Below are 22,135 nucleotides of genomic sequence, written 5' to 3'. Positions count from 1 at the left end.
TATTTGGGTATTAGAAGTGAGCTCGGAAATAATAGAAAGTTTTTATATTTCCTGCGCTCTAATCAAGTCGCACCGTCTGTCAAAAAATTACAATAAATTTCTAGTTTATATCACTAGAAGCGAAAATAGTACATCATGTCCTATGAGATTATTTATTACAAGTGATGCAATATTTCAACACATAAGAAATATTTTAAACAAATATTTAATTGACCCAAACTAAGTAGTTGCTTTGCTGGTTTCGTCATATCGTGAGAAAGATCCACGATGCTTCAGTTAAAAAGGGTTCATAGTGACAGTTAGAGATAATTTGTGCCTTCGATGAAATGATCAAGTTGAGGTAACACTCAGATTCACATGGAGAGAAGTGCTGCGTCTGACTGAAACCCGACAATGGGTTTCCATATACAATCAAGTAAGTATGTAAGTAGTTTACAGAATTCTTCTGATTATTATTGTAAGGAAAAGAGATTAAATGCTTGTGGAAAAGTCTAAAAACTGAGCAAATTTAAACTGAAAGTAGATCTTTAAAATTGTGCTGTTCGGTTTAACGAAGTATTCGGAGAATCCGATTAATCGGATAATGAACGAAGTCTTCGAATTTACAAAAAAAATCCAAGTCCGGAGTCAAAATCCGGAGTCTTCAAATATCCGGATTTACGATTATTATTCGCATTGAAATTATTCGGAAAATTCGTAGGCAAAAGTTAAAGGCAGAGCACCAAATGCAAATGTATGTGCATCACACAAATACACAAATTAATAATAGAATTTGTTGTTGTTTGTACGATTTTACGTGTTTGTAATTTTTGTTTAATTTTATTGGCTCATTATTCGATCCTTATCTTTATTCGATTATTAACTGGACTCCTATTTAAAGTTTGAAGGTAAAGGTATTGTTTTATGCAAAATTTAGTATTTGTCGTATAGGGACTAATTTTTATATGGAATTGTGATAGTTATTAGTTTTATCATAACATTAATTTGAAAACTATAATTATATGGAGAGATAAAATAAATGCTGGCGAAAGTGGAAGATACGATTAAATAAGATGCAGTCTTAAATAGATCTAAATTATCAAAAGGATTTTAAAACTCTATAATTTATTATTGTTTCAGAGAACATATATTTCCTGGTGTTATATTTCATTTCATGACTTAAAAAGACAATAGTTGGTCATTCTTCTTGATTCTTCTTCTTCTTGAGTTAGTGCTATTACGCACTTTTACTCTATAATGGCTGGGGGGCTTATCTCTATCCCACACTAGGTTTTACCTAGGCTCATATTATTGTAAAAAAAAGTTATTGTAAAAAGATTATTTAGATTTTTTTCAGTATAAATAAAAATTAAAGTACTACAGGTTTAAAAAATACTTTAACACTATATCTATCTCTATCTAACACTATTTCTATCATGAAAATTATAAATTATATACGAATATTTTATATATCTGTATAAATGACATACATGCAGATTTATATTGCTCAACCAGTCAGAATAATCAGAGCGATGGAGGGAGAGTGACAGAGAGAAATAGTTATAGAACAAAAGGTCTGAAATAAACTTTTTGTGAAGCAATAAGTTCATGATGAAACAAAACCCTGTCTGTTAAATAAAGGTTAAAAAATGTTTTATTACCTTAGGCAAGTATTCCCATAAGGTATCTTTTTCGGATTGGGTGTACATTAGGACAATTAAACAGAATGTAGTAGGATGTCTTTTCCTCTTCTATATATGGTGATAGAATACCGTCATATTTAATTCGATAAGATGATATCGAAGACCGACGATGTGTCTATGAGAAATTGACCGATATTTTTCGCTTTGTTTTAAAGTAAGGTGCATTTTCAAATACAAAAAGATAAACTGTATACTTAGTTTGACGTATGTCAGAAATGTCGTAACATTAACGACGCATTGTTGTTATCTAACAATTAATTAGAGTTTTAATTGTGGATCAGATATTTTAAAAATAAGTTTTTGGTCCGCAGAGCATCGTGAACCGATTAAAAGTATGGAAAAATAATAAATATCACAGAAAGCTGAGAATATTAAACAGGAAATTTTATTTAACAGATATATTTTCAAGGAAATATTAAAAACTGAGCAGATCGGAACTAAATATAGTCTCTTTATATTAATGCCTAATGGAAAGTTAAAGTTGTGAAATGTAAAAAATTAACCTATGCTGTAGCATTTTAAATATTTTTATCATTTTTTTAAAATAGCAAATAGAGTAAGAAATGTAGTTAAAATAAATATGCAATGCTTGTTGCAAACATTTTCTTGACAATCGTGTGGATTGTGGATAAGAAGTGTCTTAGTGTGCACAAATATGTTTAAACTTAAGCATTTAACATACATTTTAATACGAAAAAAATGCATTAATGTTAAACATTTAAAAATCACTATTGTGTTAATAAATTGCTTTTAAAATGCAATGCATTGTCTTGCCTTAGATCTGCATTACATCCTGCATGCATTTTTACAGCATTAATTGCATTCAATGCAAAAATGCAAGTCAACAAAGAAACACTACAAAAAAGGCAAAAATAAAACCATGAACTGTTGTCGACTTACCAGAGAATGAAATGATCGTGTTTACATTTACGGGCTGCACTGGTTCACCATCTGTAGCAATAACAGTCATTGTGTGACCCTCAATTGTTACTTGAGCCGGACACACTGAAGCGAAGGCGTTGATCATACGGAAACGATAACGACGGCCAGGTGTAATTGTGAAAATTTCCAGTGGTGTATTCGTCATGAAACCAGTATTTGGATCACGGAACTGACCCTTACCGTTGATAAGACAAGATTCAGGATCCTGTCCGGTATTAACAGCCAAACGACCTGGATAACGTTCTGCTGCATCTTCATGCAACCAATCACTGATCAACATTATATGCGTGGTTAAATCAAAGTCGTACAAATGAGAATTTGGATCACGTGAAGGTGGCTGCCGCACTACAATGCTACCATAAATACCATCCAGTTTCTGCAGACCAGTGTGGGAATGATAGAAATGTGTACCGGCATTTCCAGTCCATTGATATCTAGAAATTACAATGAGTACTTAAGCACTTATGTTAAGGTAAAAGTTTAAATTAATTCACCTGAAAGTGTTGCCTTGTTGTATGGGGCATTGTGTTACGAATGGCACGCCGTCATAATACTGTGAACCACGTTGCCAAATTCCATGCCAATGTATAGTGACTTCCATGCCCTCCATATGGTTTTCAACATCGATGACAACCTTGTCATTTTCGCACACTTGTATGCTGGGGCCCGGTATCATGCGATTGATTGTTAATATGCCACGTTCGACACCATCCGCCAACACGCATTGGCAATGACTCCAGACGGTATTCGTGGCATTCGGTGTGCATACCTGACAAGCTCTAAAAGTACAAAAATACAAAAATAAAAATTAAAAATCTAAGCTTATTAAAAACAAAGAAAAAGTTGTTCAGTGTATGACGAGAAAGCAGTATGAGCCACTATATATCATAAAACTATGGAGCCAGTTAATTTTTCTTTATTATGAGTGCTTAACGAAATTGTAAATTAAATTTAAATTAATATTCACTTAGTGTTATTTATATTTGTGTGAACATTGTTTGCACTGCAAATTTCTGCATTCGCTTGAGACTGCAATTCAAAAAGTGCAATTTGCATTTATTGACCATTATTCACGCATTTTATACTCGTGAACAGTTGCAGTTGAAGTTAATAAATTTTCTTAAATAATTACCAAGCACGGCCTACTCCATTTTTACCTTTCAAAGACTGTGGCAAAAACTTGTATTAGAAATATATTTTTAAATCATTCGTGCAAAACGATCCAAACATTATAAAATTTATAAAGGAAATGTAAAGGAAGTAAAGAGCTAACTATGTGCAGCAAGGTGTAGAGCAAATGCCCATAGGATAGGTCAATACATCATTTTTATTTTTTTAAGTCCATAATTTTATTTACGAGTACCACCGTAGGATATAATATGTTCTGTTAAAGCTAATAAATCTGCATTCACTTTCATTTATGGTAGTTCTGTAAGTGTCTTAAATTAATCTAAGGTTAAACTATGGTGGGTATTAACTAAAGCGATCAAAAACTGTTTCTTTTAGTTTAATTACTCGTAATTTACTTAGATATTTGAATTAACATAAATGCAAATATTTTGAAAAGTGATATTTGCATATCACATGCATATTCATATGCCAGTCCAATACCACACATAGGTATCTCTGAAATCTATTATTACCCACTATTCTTGAAATACCAGATTATGAAAAATAAAATGTGGACCTTTCACTGGTCGAAAAACATGCTTCTGACATATTCACATGCAAATGTGCATAAATCTCGGAATTGTTGTTGACAATCCATTGCCTTTGTGTTTGGTTTTAATTAAAAAATAAATTGAATGTGTTTATTATATTTCGAAATAAGTAGTTTATGGTTGTTACTAATATATTAACTAAGAAATTAACACCAATAGTAACTTGGCTTAGCAGCTCCCGTCAAGAACTTGTTATTTAGTATTCAATTATGTGTCACAAATGGCAGTTCACTAAGATAGTTTACTTTAGTTAGTTACGTGCATAACGCAAAAAGTGGCTTATAAATATTAGTTTAACTGTTACAAGTTATTATGTGCTAATTTAAGTTAAGAATATTATTTATAATTAATTGTTATCATATTTCCATATTTGCGATCAAATAAGAAATTTATGTATTCCGAAATGCGTCAATAAATTTCACTAAGTGGATTGAAACATTAAAGATTATTACATAATTTATTAAGAAACCAAATGCATGACATTAGAAAACCAAATCACATAGCGAAGCAATTAGGTAGTTAAAATTAGATAGCTAGGCAGACATGGTTCATACTTAAAGATTCAGAGGAGTCTTTAGAAATATTTTCGAACAAATGACTTTAATGACTTCAATCACGTCATAGTGTCATATCTTGAAGATTAGATGCGTACATGTCATGCATAGCGTCCGCAATTAAATTAAAATGTTTGCTCGTAGCTTATTTATTTTCTTACAATATTAGAAATTCTTCTTCATTGTGTATTTGTTCTATTATTTGTGTAATCATCTAGTAATGCAGAAATTCTTTTCAGACAGTGTTGAAGAAAATGTCACCAAAAACAATTTCAACAACTTGGAGAATATATCTTTCCTTGCAGTCGAACTTAATACGATTTTTAAAAGAAATATGTAATTAATAACTCTATTGAAGCATTAAATAATATACTAGTTATAAAAGTTTAGTGCTGCGTTGGCAGATGAAAGAAAAATCACTTTCCATATATGTCGGAAGTCAGAAATATTCTCTTTTATATTTATTGTATTTGTTTCTCTTGTTGTTATTTTTAAATTATATTAAAAATAAAAGATTTTAGTGTTCTATTTCTTGTCTACTTCTTGGACTATCTTCAGAGTTAATGAAGAACAAAAGCCAACAAAAATATCCAAAGCTTAAACAAAATATGAGAGTATATATACAAAATATTAATTGAAAACCAGTGTTAACATCTTTGGTTTAATTGTAAACAACTGCACTCACAGATTATTTGGACTTTGTTTAGGATCTGTTTTCGACTTTTGAAACACATTGATGATATAGAGCAACAGGAAACAGCAGAACACGTTGTATGTATCAGCCCAGCCATGGCAAGATGCAGATTTAACTATCTATCAGTGGAGTTTGGAGCCCTAAACATATAACTAAAATATGATTTGCAATTGTCATTAAATTTTACAAAAGTTTGGAATTGGAATAGATGGGTGAAAGACTGCATAAAAGTTCTTTCAGGTCGCAGTGCATACATAGCCTATACTTAACAATAACATGATGATATTGAAGACATTGAAAACTAAGTTCACAACTAAGAAAATCAGCAATAGCTCTACTGATGCATATGTACTAAATAGACTAATATAAATAAGCAAGGCTACTGCAACAAATTTAGAATCAACTAAAAATTATGAATTCAATCAAAGTTGTGATTAGTAATGTACTAGATGATAATATCTACAATGCAACTAGCTACTACCCATTTTTGTCAAGGAAATTGTTTACCTCAAACTAATATTAAATTTATACTAATATCTGTATACTAATATGGTATCTAATATACTAATATCTGCTGTCAACCTTATCAGATCGTTACTATTAAATTGAACTATAGCTAACTTATCTATATGTGTATGTAACGTATAAAGTGTATTTAAAGATTTCTTTTAAAAAGACTCGAACGCTTTCTATCCTCCGTTGCCTTGGAGTTTTATTAACCATCCCACTCATATTAGAATTATTCTTTCGTAGCTTTTTGAAGCATATACTTCAGTGATTAAAATAGTATCAGAGTATGATATACAATATAGAGACATTGAAGTTTTTAAGCATATATACATAGGTCAATAATTGCTTAGTCTGATGTAGTGATAAACAATAAACTAGTTAAGGCACAAAGAGGGGTTTTGAAGAAACCTCGCAGTTAATAGAGAGTAAAAGTGCTCAGGTGCACTGACTCAACTAGCCTCAATATAATAGTATACATAGGAAAAAAATCTTTAACATAATTGATCAATTTAAATTAGTTTGTAATAGAACACCCTTTTATATATCTCCTACACTAATTTCGTTAAAGATCTACTTTCAATAATTAGTTTTATATATAATTTTAGTTATATATTCACAAAGTTTTTAATAATGAAGTCATACCTATTGTTTTTTTAATGAATAGACTGATATTTCAGTGGGAATATTTTAAGTGATTTATAATTAATAGAGCAAAAATTCCTTAAATTAATATTATTAACTCTGAGCATAGAAGAAATCAATACCACGTTGAAGAATTAATTACAGCAATAATACGTAATTTTATTACAAATTGTTATTATTATTTAATTAAAATTAATAAGTACATTTAATGAAAAAGATATATAAATTATACCTATGTAACTATATTAAAAATATACAGGTTAAGTGCAAATTTACAAATATATGTAAAATTAAATATTGAAAAATAACTCATGCAACAATGACCAAACCCCATCAGTCGGTGAACAAAGCAGTCCACAATGTTTCTGAGAGCTAATTTAGAACAAATGGAACAGCTTTGAAACGCTGAATTTCAATGAGCGTAGCATTTTTATTGAGTTTCGAAGTTTAGTCAACTGTAAAGATTGACGAAGTACCAATTAATAAATCTGCTAAAGCTACTAGCAAACTTAATGTTTTGCTCTGTGCACGAGGGAGCTACCGGGCACGGGGCAATATTTGCCAAAGCAAAACGAAGCGTGAGAATTTGTCTACTGACTTTTAGCACCTCAGGGTAGACTTGAAAGCGGCGGAGTTGCTTTTGTTGTGGCGCCGCGCTTTCAACGCGCTCGATTGTTTTGCAGCCATAAAGTTTTGAGTCAATGACTTGCATGAGACGGAGTGATTCAAGCAGTTTCAAGTCGTCTTTGTGTAGTACAAGAGATACAAAAGCTGCTGTCACAAGCTTATGCTTCTGATATTAGTTTTACGCGTGCTTTTTACATGTTTTTGTATCTTCTTCTGTATCTATTTTTGTATCTTCTTTTGTATCTTTTTGAATCTTTATCGAAATGGATGGCAAAAATAGTTGTTATGTCACTTTTAATATTTATTTGCCAACTGAAAACATCGTCATCTTGCGGTGACATGCCTATCTCTATGATACCGACATCATCTTCATTGATTACAAACATTTTTTCGGCACTCATACGTTTTGAATGTACTTCCGTCATGAGTAGAGTGAAATAATTCAAATCTTAATAAAAAAATTCATGCTTTTTCTTTTTATAAGATAATTTCCACACAACAAATCATTTTTTAATAAGACAACAGAAAACTTGAGAAACAAATTTCACTACAATCAGTGTTTGATATTGCCAATGAATAAAATTATAATTTTTAAATCCAATTTTAAATTAAAATTGACGACTCATACTGAAATCAACCAATTTTATAGTTATAAAAGTCAAGATTTATAAATATAGCAATCGTTTTACTTACGCTCCCAAAACAGTGTAGTATTCCAATGTGAAGTGATAATAACAAATTCTGGGTGGTTCACCCTCCCTGCAGGCACGTGCGCACTCGTCGGGTGCAGAAAGTTTTGGGTTGCGCCTGAGCTCTGCTGTAGCACTAGTTGAAAAATCTAAATGGCGAAATGGTGACTTTGGATTAGCATTGACGACTGTGGTGGGATAGCGCGCTGAGCTAGGAAAACTGCCACGTGAATTTAAGTATCCGCTGCCAGCTGTCAGAGCAGCATTACTTGCACCACTACCAAGACTATTACTGTTTAGTGGCACAGGTCTTGGCTTGCTAGCACTGGCACTTAGTGATGGATGAGTCTGCACTAAGCCATGGGTGGCACCAAAGAACGGCGAATCAAATGGTGTTGAGCTAGAAGGTGTCACAACGCGAGAATTCCAAAATGAACCTGCCGGTGACTGATCAGTTGTTCTATCTGAAATACCATAGAATAGAATAGAAAATATAAATTTTATTAGAAGTTTATGATGAATTTGTGTGCATACTTGCACATAAAAAGTAACAAAACAATAATGGCGCATAAATCAATCAAAACCTTTGGTATGTGTTGAATAAAAACATCGCCTTAGAGCACGATGTTTGCATTCTATTGAAAACTTGAAAAACGAATATTGCAACATTTGGATTATTTGGAGCATAAAAATAAAAAATGCAATAAAAATATTCTTTTGCCTTGAATTACTGATGAATTAGCATTTGAAATGGGAAGGGTTCTTTTATACTTTTGAGATAAAAATATTTTCAATGAAAACAATAAGAACGCAGCAACTTGCCAAGGAAATTCCAAAAATTTGGTCTGAATTTTATATGATATTTTTATTGTGAGTTTATATACTGTTATTTAAAACAAAATAATAAGTAATTTATTAAAAATGATTTGCATAATAATAAAAGCATGTTTAATAATTTATACTGTATTAATATTTATTTAAAGTTTGTTTGTTTTATTGGCAGATCACTTTATCGTTGAGTGCCGCCAGTGCTGAAATATATTTAATTCTTTTTATTGGCACGAATATATTTTATAAATTTATTGGTATTAAAAATTTTAATAACTTTTTAATTATTAATAAAAATTTACAGTAATTTTTATTATTTTCTGAGTATCGTTCAGTTCAGTTGTTCTCATATGAATTTTTATTATTTGCTGGGTATTGGTTAGGCGTTCTCATATGAATGCACAATAAAGCAAAAGACTTAAGGCACAAACTTGCATTCAATTTAACTGCTAATAAAAGAAAGCAAGGAATCAAATCAATTTTGAAGAGATGAAAGTAAAATCCTATAATTTCTTATTTATGTTTTAATTAGTATAATTGTATTTGTATGGAATCAGTAATATTAGCAATTATGATTAAATAAATAATAAGAAGTGTTTTGTATAAAAGAGTTGATCAAGAAATGATTTATTTTGATGTGTTTAGTTTTTATCTTTAATAAAATACTAAGTATCTTTTCTTTTCTGAGCAAATAACAAAATTGTTGACCTATCAAACACAATTAAAAAGATTTACATAGTAAAAATAGACAAATAAAATAAAAATTGTGTTATTAAGTTATTTGAAAATTTAAAGCAATAAGTGGTCAATCCACCTATTTTTGTGTTTTAGGCCTATGAAGCGTTTGGTATACTACATAGGAATTTACGAAGACATCAATGGTATATAGAGCTGTCGGGACAGACATACATATTACAGTACTATGGTAAGGTTTTGATATTTGGTTGTTAATAGATACTGTGTTACTTAAACTATACACTTGCTTAACAGTTTTCTTTGACTAGTTCTAAAAATCTGTCGACCAAGAATCATTACGTTATCAACGTACAGTTATATAGCATAGTATGTGTGGTTAGGACACAGACTACGCAAAACGATTAGCGGCATAATATATCCATCTGTATGAATGGAAACTTTGAAATGTGACATAAAAAATATCAATCACTATACAACCAAAAAAAGAAAATGGATGAATTGAGAGCAGCAGCTCGAAATAGAAGCAAATGGTATCTGTTTGAGATAGCGTTAGTTCTTTAACTATATTTTAGATACGCATATTGGATGATTGGTTTACATGTCGGCAGAGTCTTCTCTTTAGTTCAAGTAGTTCGTAGATGTCATTTTGTTACCAAAAACATGATCACAAAATTTCAGTTCCAATATTACCCTGTGCGCATGAGAAAGTAGAGTATTTTTTAAAGATATATGTTAAGTATGTTTGTCAGGCTCCTTATGTCTATATTTCTTTATTTTAATAAGTACGTCGTAATAAATGAGGTCTCAATGCACAAACTACAAGCTATGTATCCATGTATCCATTTGATTCACGGACCATTTGTAACCATTTCGCGGTCCACTGGTTGGGAACCATTGCTGTAGAAATATGATGATTACTTCTTATACAATGTTAGGTAAAGCCATACAATTGTTTATATTATTTTATATTATTAAAGTATTCATTATTAAAGTATTTTTATAATTAATTAAAATGATGGCGAGTACTTAGTTTGTAACCATTTCATTCTTCTAACTATTAAGTTACTGCCTCAAAGGGTTTAGACTTTTTCTAATTTTTAATTGTCATGATGCAAACTAAGAAATTTAGGAGTTTGCTCAATTGCCAAAGCAGATTAGACTTGACTTCTTTCATCACAATATAACCTCATAATTATATATTACTTTATAGTAGTTAAATATAATATAAAACATGTTCAAAATACAATTGATTTACTAATTCGATCCATAGTAATTAAGTATTGTTCAACACTTAATGGGTTGAAGGTTTTAGTACTTTTAGTAGCACAGTTAGTACTACTAGACAAACCAAAAATCTGAGCAATAACAGAATTCATCACAGATTAAAGCGTGAGATACCCATAACAAACGACTGAAATCGAAAGTGTGAAGTGCATCGAACAAATTGCATTTATAGTTTTGTATGCAAAATGGAAATTGAGTTTTCATTCTACGTTTAAGCAAACTGTAGTTTTTTATTAACCTGTTCAGTGAAATCAGATGACGTAGTTGCAGTAACGGAATGTTATATTTAAATGAGATATTTATTATCTTTGTTTTGCGACATTTATGTGTACACAACAGATACTTGTCGCTTTCGGTTTCGGTTTCGATTTCATTTGCATTTCGTGTTTTAAAGTAGAGTCGTTTTTAATTACTTGCTTGGCAGTTAATTAATTTGTATTGCATATTGTTGCTAGCGATTTATCTTAATTAAATTAAAATGCACTTAGACTCACTCTCTGTTGGTAATAATTCGATTCATTAAATATGTATTGTTCGGTTAACATTAATCATTTTGAAAATTTTTTTTTTCTTTACATACTGACTTGAATTTTAATTTTTTTATTTTTTATCTCATTGTATATTAGTAAGTTATGGATATATTTATATTAACATGACAAACTGACATAAATATTAAATAACTGAATATATATGTCTGATATCAGTGACTCAGCGAAAATCAAAAGAAATCTCAATTACTGTTTAGTGACTTATATTGATAAATTGTGTTAAATTACAATATTTAGGGTAAAAGTCTATAATAATAAAATCAGATATTATTTACATTGGCATTTGTGTAATATCTAATTTTATGATTATAGGTTAAAAACGCTACAAAGGATATTGTTTTTTAATTTTTTTATCTTATATGCAAAATATGTATCTTAATCATTCTCTATCACGTTGTAGTTATGTATATTACATTTTTTTCACTCTTTATTAAAGAAATATTGAATTTATATAAAAGTAAAGTAGACATGTCTTAAGATAATTTAAAATTGTCTGTTAATTATAATTAAGTTTAACGTTAATAATACCTATTAAGTACTTGACTTTCGACATCTCAGGCTTTAACTAACAAATTGATTAAATAGTTATGCAAAATATATGCATTATAGTCTGATCTGATCAACAATGTTGAATAGTTATGCAAAATATATGCATTATAATATGATCTGATTAAGAATGTTAAGTTCTTCCAATTTATTACATAAGCTATTTGCAGTTCAAATTAACTATAAGTAGTAGTATTTCTTCCTACTTATGCATTCTTTACGATAATGGAAAGTACTTAATAAAAGTGTTGAAAGTTATATATTGAAGATTTCTGAGCACTTAGTGATGAATATAGTTTTTATTTGGGTTTCCAATGTTTCGTAAGCTGAAGAAATTTTTGGATTTTTTGGCAAAGTAATTAAAATCAATCAATGTTAAGTATGGAACATATTGTAATTCATGCATCACAATATACTGAGATATTATGTGAAAGAAAGTGAATATTAAAAGATATAATGGTATATATGGTAAAGATATAATAGTACTCTTTTACTGATTTTAAGTCATGTATTGACGTAACGCTTTATCCCTTGTACTTATTATTTAACCTTCACTTATTCCCAATATATTTTGAAGTTAACAAAAAGAGAGAATAATTAATTAGTTGATTATCATCCTATTTAAGGATGATTGATCGATATTTTTTTAGCAAGACACTATTTCAATTTTAGCTGTTTATAATATACCTTCTGCTCAAAAAGTATTCGGATTTTGTAAATAAAACACACAAATTTAAATTTTATTCCAAATTCATTATATCTCCTTCAAAATATGCTCCTTCTGAAGCGATACACATATGCCAACGATTAACCCAATCTTCCATACACTTTTCGTAGGCCCGGGAAGGTATGGCTTTAAGTTCCTTCAGCGAATTCTCATTTACCGATTCAATGGACTTACCATGAAGGGGCAAACTGAGTTTCGGGAACAGGAAAAAGTCGCACGGCGCCAGAACTGGCGAATATGGTGCCTGAGCAATGACAGTGGCGACGTGTTTGGTCAAAAAATCGTGTACAAGAAGAATTTTCCATAGTAAAAATCGCTAAATGCAGTTGAGGTAGTCTTGCATTAACAGCTGCTGTAAACAAACTAATTGACAGATGGCGTTCAAATTTGTACCATATGTCAAAAAAGGGTGTACCTAACAACCTAACAACAAAAAAATTTTGAAAAAGGTCTATTACTTAAGAAGCAATTAACAAACAACAAAATCCGGATACTTTTTGAGCAGAAGGTACATTCTACCATATCGAAAGCAGATCTTGTGTCAGTCACGATGTCAATAAAATAATTTTTTTAACTTTGCATTATTGTTTAATTTAAAAATTTTAAATAAAAACAATGTTAAGTATTATTTTTGATTTCTTATTGACTGTTACTCCTCTTCGCATAAAAAAAATTTTTTTGTTATTTGAGGTTAGGTTATGTTAGGTTAGGTTGTTTCGAACTATTAGCCATCGAAACGTTCTGAGATGTGTTACTATAGTTAAGTATACAAGGATAATATAAATGTTTTTTGAATTACCATTGATATAAAAACTATGTCTTGACCATATCTTTTCAATAATATGTAGTAATAATTGCACTTAATACTATAATTATTGTAAAGCCATACTATGTATATAGAATGGCATACACAATACAATAATATATAATATTGAATATATTATATATAAATATTGAAGCTAATTTCTATAGTATATAATCATTTCTATAGTCGTACTATTGTCTTTAAGTTGAATGTGTGGTGAAATCGTGATATTAAATAATTGTGGTATTAAAAAATGAGATCAAACTCTAAAGAGACTGAGAGCAGTATATCTCAACGTTTTTAATAATAATAATAATATCCTATGTAAAAAGACGATCTGAAAACCCAAAATCGATATGAATTCAAGTTCTGATCAAACTGAGAGTAGTATATCTTAAAGTTTTTAATGATAATAATATCCTATGTGAAAAGACGGTTAGAAAAACCAAATTCAAAATACTGGCATAATGGCGAAATGAGGTAAGATGGTTTTTTTTTTCTTCATAGATAATTGAAAATGATGCTGATAGTTACAAAAATAAACGAGTAATCATAAAATAATTATGTAAATGATTGCTAAAATTGTAAAAAATATATACTATGTTAGTAGACTTATTTTAATATAAATTTTATTCAATGAAATAAGTGTTTTTTACACTTAATTACTTTAACTTAAGTTTACAATTTATTAAAATCCCATAAGCTAAAACGATAATATTTTTAATATCCAGTTTTTATATAAAATAAAAATACAATTTATATAAAATTGGCGTATAAATTTATGAGTGTTTTTGTAAGGAAAAATGCTTATAGATTTATTTTTTCTGCAAAATTATAACCGTGCTTCGCTTCGCTACTGTTTATTCGACTTAATTGTTATTTACGGACGATCGTTAAACTCGCGAGTAAAAGATGCATAAATATTTGTTAATAATTTCTCATAAATCAATGCTTTTCATTAAAAAAAAGAAACAGAAAATAAATAAATAATAAATAATGATACGTCATATAATCAATGTTTAAACTGAAATTATTTAAACGTTATTCGTCGAATGAAAATTACCTCCGGCAGAGAAAGATACTTTTATTTTCATTTCAAAATAATTTTGCAAAGTTGAAGTAGTAACAAATCTTCAAACGGTCATTTTGGTATTGAATGTAGTGCGATTTGCATACAAAGTATCTGAAGTGGCTACTGAATTTTATTTGCATAAAATTTCAAACCGAAGCGGCATCTGGCGCGTTTTCATCTGAAAACAAATTTAAATTTAGAGCTGCGTTGTCCTGTCCGAAATTCGCTTGTAAGACGTTCATTGTCTATCGGTTTAAATATGGTAATAGAGTTGTTAGTTAAAGCCAAAAATTAAAAGAAAATAGAAGAAAAAATTTACTTAAACAGCCATTTACTTCACAATTGATCCGTTACACCTGTTTTCAGTATAAGTATCTCAAGTCGTCGGTTGTTGGTTTTAGTGCCGAGCCAGAAAACATAATATTCGTTGGACGCTTGGCTGACTAGTGGAGCAGTCGATGACAGTGATTGTTTTATCTGTTCAGAGTGCATTAAATAAAATGGCTTTTTAGCTATACAGCGATTTGAATAATGTATTTAACTCTCATAGTTTATTTAAAAAATATTTCTAATAAAATTAAGATATCGATTACATCAAATTTTTCTTGTCATATGTCAAATCATATGTAAATTAACAACTTGTTTATAGTTTAAGTTTAAGATATATTTGTTTTTAGGTTATAAAAATGTAGCTTTTAAAACTAAAATAGAATAAAATTACTCTGAAATTTATGAGTTTGTATTTGAGTGACATTTTTTATGATCATTTGCTTGTGAAAAAATGGTTTGGTAAAAAGTTGTAAATTGTAAAATGTGTAATGTATAATTAGATAGTAAATACTTTTTAGAGATTAGTGAAAATTTGCGATACTAAATCCAATAAAGTGTTTACACCAAATATTAAATAATTAATATTCGCAATAGATATATTATTGCTATGCAACAAATTATGAACACTGTCTATGGTACCAGTTCACGTATAAATTTTTCTGATGGTATGTTAGTTATGTTAATTATAAATCACACGACAGTCAACTACAATCAACATATTTATAAGAAGCAAACGGAAGCTTTCTCACATCTTATTTGATCGTAGTTTGTAATTGGTAGCAAATAAGCTCACCTCTTTTTTGTGTTTTCATTTAAAACCTAATGAGGTCTGGGATCTAAAACCAAGTTATATTAATAATCAGCTTTAATTTATCCATAGGCACTCTTGTAGGTTATGAGACTCTCACGAGGGATAATACAACAGTTCTTATAGATAATATTGTATTAGTATCCGTTCTTCTTCTCCTTGTGCATAAGGGGTTAGAATATTCCCGAATAAGACATGCCTGTTGTAAAAGGCGACTAAAATCCCGGCACTATGCCGACACTGTTTGAAGTGTTCAGTGTTTGGTAGTGTCGTAGTGGTTGTAGTGGTTGTAGTGGTTGTAGTGCCGTGGTGTTGCTGACTCAAAGATCAGCAGAGGTTGGGACGAAGTTATACGAAGTTATATTTAAAACACACAACTTCAGTTGTGCCGGCGGAAATTCATTAGAATTTTTAATGACGCGTTTATCGGCGCATTATTTTGATACATATGTTTATAGTGTACTGTGTTCTTAAGCCATAATGGCAGGTACTCTCGCTAAACAGCACAGTTATTGTCCCTTCTTATAATAATATTCATAATAATTACTACATTTAATACATTTATATGTCAATTTTTACATTATGTAGAGTGGATTTCCGTTTCAACAATTTTAGGGAAAAAACCAAGTATTCCTAAATCAAATAGTCAGCTGAAATGGAGTTCCCATTTCTATTATTATTATTATTTCTATTATTATTTTAAAGTTCTTACTAGGAATAAACAATATTGATCTAAAAGCCACTTTGATTAAGAGGTTTGTTACTTTTATATCAAATTTGAGTCGTAGTTCTTGAATTATACCACATTAATTTATTGCACCTAGCTCCTTCTTCTTTAAAGAACACATAATTACTAAATTTTCTGTATATTTATATCAGAGAGGTACATGCTCCCTTTCTATTCATTCTAGCTCAATTGTTAATAAGTAGAGTTCATTGAAATAAGAAATACGTATTATAGTTATTTTGAAATTTCTCACATGTGACATAACCTTATGGGCCTAATTTGATAATAAGTATCTCTAGTATAAACATACATAATCCTATAATGTACAAATAAGTATTTTTAAGGCTTTAGATACTAATTTTTTTAATCTGTAATGTCGCCGTTGCTGTTCCAAAGCGTTCTGGATGTAGTCATGACAGAGGCATTGGGCTAACGGTGCGGGACTTAAAATCAATGTTGGCAAAACAAGAGTTATGTGCATTAATGCTAACGTCCAAGATCCCTTTATTGCTGTCTTGAGGATGTAGAGTGGATACAGTGCTGACATCGAGAACCGTATCAAGAAGGCAAAACAAGCGTTTGGTCGCTTAAATAAAATCTAAAGATCAACTCAGTTATCGAGAAAATATCACACATGCGGAAAAGCTGAAGAGAGTTAAAGCTATTAGTCAACAATCGTACTGAGTGGAAGATCTTTGTTTATCCTATGCTCCTCCTAGGAGTTAAAGATTCAATATATATTTATATATATACATATTTTAATCTGTAATATTATGTTTAAACCATTTGTTCTTGGCTCATTAAATATGCAGGATTTAATCCGTTTTCTTAGCAAGATATATACAAAATCCGTACCAAAGAGGACACCGAACTATTTAACTTTAGAAGTATATAACATCAATATAATATCTATGCACTTATGAATAAATCAAAGTAATTAAAAAATTACTTAATTATAAAGTTGTAATTTTATTTAATTAAGTAGGTTCACATAACATGAAGTGCATTAAATTGTGGTATTGTTAAGACAAAAAAGTTCTCTTAAAAATGCGATTAATTAATTAAAAGCAGAAAAGCAAATTAAAATGTTGCCAAAAGCTTCACGCCAACAAGTGAAATTATTTAAAATTTATAATGGATCATAAAATTGCAGCAAGCATAACAGCGGCACTAACATACAACAACAACAATAACAATAACAAATCGCTAGACAACATAAAACTGTACGTAAACAGCAAGAGTTCGTCTTTGAAGCGAAATAGCGAAGAGCGGCAGCAATGAAACATGCAACAACGCATTTCAATCGCTTCAAGCGTTGACTTTTGTATTTGCGACTTCCGTTTTAAAAAACAAACACAAACGATTTATTTTTTATTTATATTTTTATTTTTTTTTACATTTACATTAAATGTACAAGCAACTCAGTTTGCTGTTGTTCGTCTGCTGTGTGAGAGCTGTGTTTGCTGCTATTAACAGCAAACAATGGCAATGCGATTTGTTTCGCTGTAAAGTTTTACGATTTTAACGATTTTTATGATTTTAATGAATTTATTAATTTCGCTTTTCATACTGAGTTGCTTTAATTTTGTCACATTAAATTTAATTGCTTTTGTTGACGTTGTAACGTGGAATTTTTCACCTCAGGTGGTCACGCTGGACTGCATATTTAAGTCATTAATTCGTGAAAATTGTTACAAACGTGGAATATTCTTATTTTTTTTTTTTGTTTAAACAAATTTAAGTTGGAATGTTCAGTTTCACTTTTCTCCAGATATCGTCGCTATCCATTGTTTGAACTTTCTCATCATATTACAGCACTCACAGCTTAATATATTATAAGAATGCAATTAGTGCAAAATAAATTTAAATTTTTTTCTCTACATTTAATTAATAATTAAACTAATTTTTATGATTTTTTACAACAAAAATTTTGACTTTAGCTTTCACATAGGCCTAGTACGTGTGCATGTGTCTAGTGAGGAGCTTAACTTGTTATATGTAAAATAAGCACTACTCAATTAAGTTTATTTCTTATATAAAGTTAAACTCAAATCACACAAAATAATTTTGGAAATATTTATTTTCCATTGTATTTGCCGCTAATCAAATTTCCGCAAATAACAAGGCAATTTAATCAATTAAAATTTCAATTCAATTAAATGCAAAACGGTGTTTTGCTTAACAGTCCTATTAAATTATTGCCCTTAATGGCAACTTAATTGAGTCGTTTACTGCAATATTGTATGCCCTAAAAGATTTCAAAGCCCTTTATCAGTCTTGGCAAAAGTTGATCGCGGGGCATAGAAATCGATTCGTTATGCCTCGCCACCATCAAGGTTAAGTGCCTGCCACTAAATAGTAAAAGATTCAAAATTGTTGGTTATAAAATCTCTAATAAGCTTTAAATCATTATTTTCTATAGAAAATCATTTAGTAACCAGCCAACAAATCAATAAAAAAGCCAGCATTCAAGAGCGTAGATAATGGCTCGCCAGTTACTTTTGAGTCAATTTCAGCTAATTTATGTAATCAATTCGTTGTTTGTATGGGCATTACGTCAATCGCCTTTGTGAACTCAAAACGCCCAAAATATTTGCCACTTAAGATCTATCGAATAAAGTTTATCGACGATATCTTAAATAAAGAAATATATAAAAAATACACAAAAAAAAACAAAAAATAATTTTGACATAATTTACTTTCTCTGCTTTAACATTCACCATTGTCTTACCCGCGACAACTTGCAGTACAAGCACTGAAAGTACAATAACGGAAAAAAAATTAAGATTTTTCATCCAATGAACTCAATCGACTTTTTAGTGAGGTAATATATTATAAGATACAAGCCATGTATCTGCAGCTTAAAATCTGAGCGATTGCCTTGTCTTGAGAGCTTAGCTATGCTGTCTACTGTGAAGTAGCTGGACTTGGAACTATGCTGGAACGCGCAAGTTAAGGGAGGTGTAAGTACTCCGTTTTCATGTTGATCAATTCGGTTCGGTGAGTTTAAACTTAAACTCTTAACATTCCAATTATTGTATAGAGAAGAAATAAAATATTTATCTTCGCAGATGCTTAGTGCAACGTAGCATTCCTTTCTGTTACAAGTACGACCCGAATTTTTGTACAAGTAACTCCCATTTTCTTGTTTAGCACTGCTCTAATGGTCTTTTACATATGTTAAATACATAAGCTTAAATATTCAGTTCAATGTTGGGTTGTTATTATTTTGTGGGCTGTACATTTTTTCTACTAAAATTGCTTTTTCAACCAAATATGAAAGTTTTTACTTTATAAAATATCTGATTGCCTTACATAACCCATTCGCATGATATAACTTTGTTCCAATTTTTCACAGCGTAATTTGAAAATCCAATTATGCTAACAAGCACAAATTACACTACTAAACTAAGATACATTTTTTAGATATTGACTAGTAACAATTAATATTGTTTAAATTAAAAATAACTGTTAAGAAATTAATATGAAAAAAAAAATATCGAGTGCATGTAGTATATGACAGTAAGTACAGGTTTTATTTTCCTTGAAATGAAATTTTTATATAAATACATTTTCACATTAGAATGTTTCTCATATCCTCATTCACATATGACATGCAATTAATTTCAAGCAACTATCTAATATCTTGAACTTAAAATGATTTAAATTTAAGCCAGAGGTTGAGCCGTTTACGTACATGTGTGGATATATAAATAAAACTAAAAGTACCTGTATGTAATATATGTAGAGTGTATGCAAGTATGTAGCAGATGACGTTTCTTATTTCAGAACAATATGCCATTAAATAAATTGTGTCAATTATGCTTAAGAAGTTTTATGAGCTCTTATTCTAACTGCCTCTATAATATGGAATATGGAATGATATAAACAGACATACAAATATATATCTATATATATATATGCATATATATATATATATGAAGTAGAAAATATGTGTCATATAATTGGTGTATGTCCAATTTTCAGAGAACATAGATATTTTTTTGATAAAACACTTCTGTCTGAAGAAGAAGTGAAAGTCTTATTAAACGGTAGCAATATTTATAAACTGTATAAATTTATGAAAAGTGTTTTAAGTTACAGAAGATTAATTACTGATGAATTTATATAAATATTGTTAATATTATGCACCTCCTTTTGTATGCTAATCTGACACACAACAAATATGTTATTGTCAATTTAGATTTTAAGTAAAATTCTATAATTTTTTGTAATTGCTGTATGAATTTTTTTGAATCAATAAATAAAAACAATATATATTTTATTTAAATTTAAAGCAGACCAGTAAAAAAATTGGTTTCTTTTTGCTGCTTATAATGATTGTCAAATTAATACTGTTTTAGAGGTCATAACTATGCTATTTATAATATAGATAAAAATCTATAGTTTAGTTCTATTTCATTAAATTTTTATGTATCTAAATCTACATACGTTTATATTATTTTGTTATTGATATTAAATTTTTTTTTTGTTAAAATATACATTTATTTATTGCATCTTATCTTACAATGAGACTAATAATAAGTTTTAGAATCTTATCACTTATTACATAATTTACAAAGTTTATATTAACTATACATTGCATAAAATAAAATAAAATAAATAAAGCTTATATGACCTCACTTAGATCAATGGGTTAAATTTCATTGGAGTGAATTTTAGGTGGTTTATTAAGAAAGCAGTCAACTTTATCATATTACTTAAACGAAAGGTGCGGGTTTTACTTCAAGTTATTTAATATTAGGTTCAGACAGTTGGTAGGTGTTGACAGTTGTCAGTACTTCCACTCGGAGGCACATATTGCCCATTGCTATTGAATTTTAATTAATGGCTGGACGGTAAGCTCTTTTTAGGCGGGAAGTAGTGGATTGAAATGCGAGATTTCTAGCTAAGGGGTTAACATATTCTCTCAGCCTTTTATAGTATATTTTTCTTATATTGTCAAATTCGGCTTTAACTAAGGGAATTTGTAGATCTTGTTGGATACACTCATTCCTAATATACCATGGGGCTGCAGTGATTGTTCTCAGCATTTTTGACTGAGCTCTTTTTCAATATTTGAATAGCTATTCAGTAATGCTAGCGCTGGATACCATAAGTCCATATTGGTTTTATGATGCTGTTATACAAGAGTCCTTTATGCTCTAGGTAAAGGGAGGATCTATTATTATTAATTAAAATGATATAAAAAAGAACTTTTGTTGTTGTAGTTCACTACTTTTCGAAATCTCTCTATCAAATACAACAGTATCTCTAGTCACTTTTGTCATAATTAACGTTAAATTGCAACTAATTTCAATTTTTTATAAATAAAAATTATCTTTTGTTTATAAAAAAGTGATATGTATAAAAATATTGTCTTCGAACTGCTACGGTACCACAAAGCTGCAAATTACAATTACTGCAATTACTAGCAAATAACTAAACTAGATATAAGTAAATCCATAAATATATCAAAAAAATTTATTTAAATTATATTAGCCCTCCTAAAACAGTAATATTTCTTGTATAAAATGTATAAATATTTAATTGAAAAATAACTAACAAGTCTTTTCCATATTAGATTTGCTTCAAAGCTGTTGATGTGGAAAAACTGCACTAGATTTTAATATAATTAATCATATCAATTAAAGAGCAATTAAGTAACGAAATCGTTTTAAGTAACTCATATTGAAAATGCAA

At 29.6% G+C, this 22,135-nt stretch overlaps 1 protein-coding gene across 2 annotated transcripts in view; it reads right to left on the bottom strand.

Moving 5' to 3' along the window:
* Positions 1-22,135, bottom strand: part of LOC119676881 (laccase-4-like) — a 472,379-nt gene that overhangs the window by 10,087 nt on the left and 440,157 nt on the right. Inside the window, exons 2-4 of one of the 2 annotated variants that reach the window (XM_038088138.1) lie at positions 8,066-8,525; positions 3,119-3,403; positions 2,583-3,058 (exon numbers count right to left, since the gene is read on the bottom strand). In XM_038088138.1, the coding sequence (XP_037944066.1) occupies positions 2,583-3,058; positions 3,119-3,403; positions 8,066-8,525 (1,221 nt within the window). Of the gene's footprint in view, positions 1-2,582; positions 3,059-3,118; positions 3,404-3,591; positions 3,696-8,065; positions 8,526-22,135 lie in introns of those variants that run through there. The other variant, XM_038088139.1, reaches the window with a different exon arrangement.

This window comes from Teleopsis dalmanni, chromosome 2, assembly GCF_002237135.1.
Source record: "Teleopsis dalmanni isolate 2A chromosome 2, ASM223713v2, whole genome shotgun sequence".
In the NCBI taxonomy this organism is placed as follows: Eukaryota; Metazoa; Arthropoda; class Insecta; order Diptera; family Diopsidae; genus Teleopsis; species Teleopsis dalmanni.
This window is presented reverse-complemented; position numbering and strand designations above follow the sequence as displayed.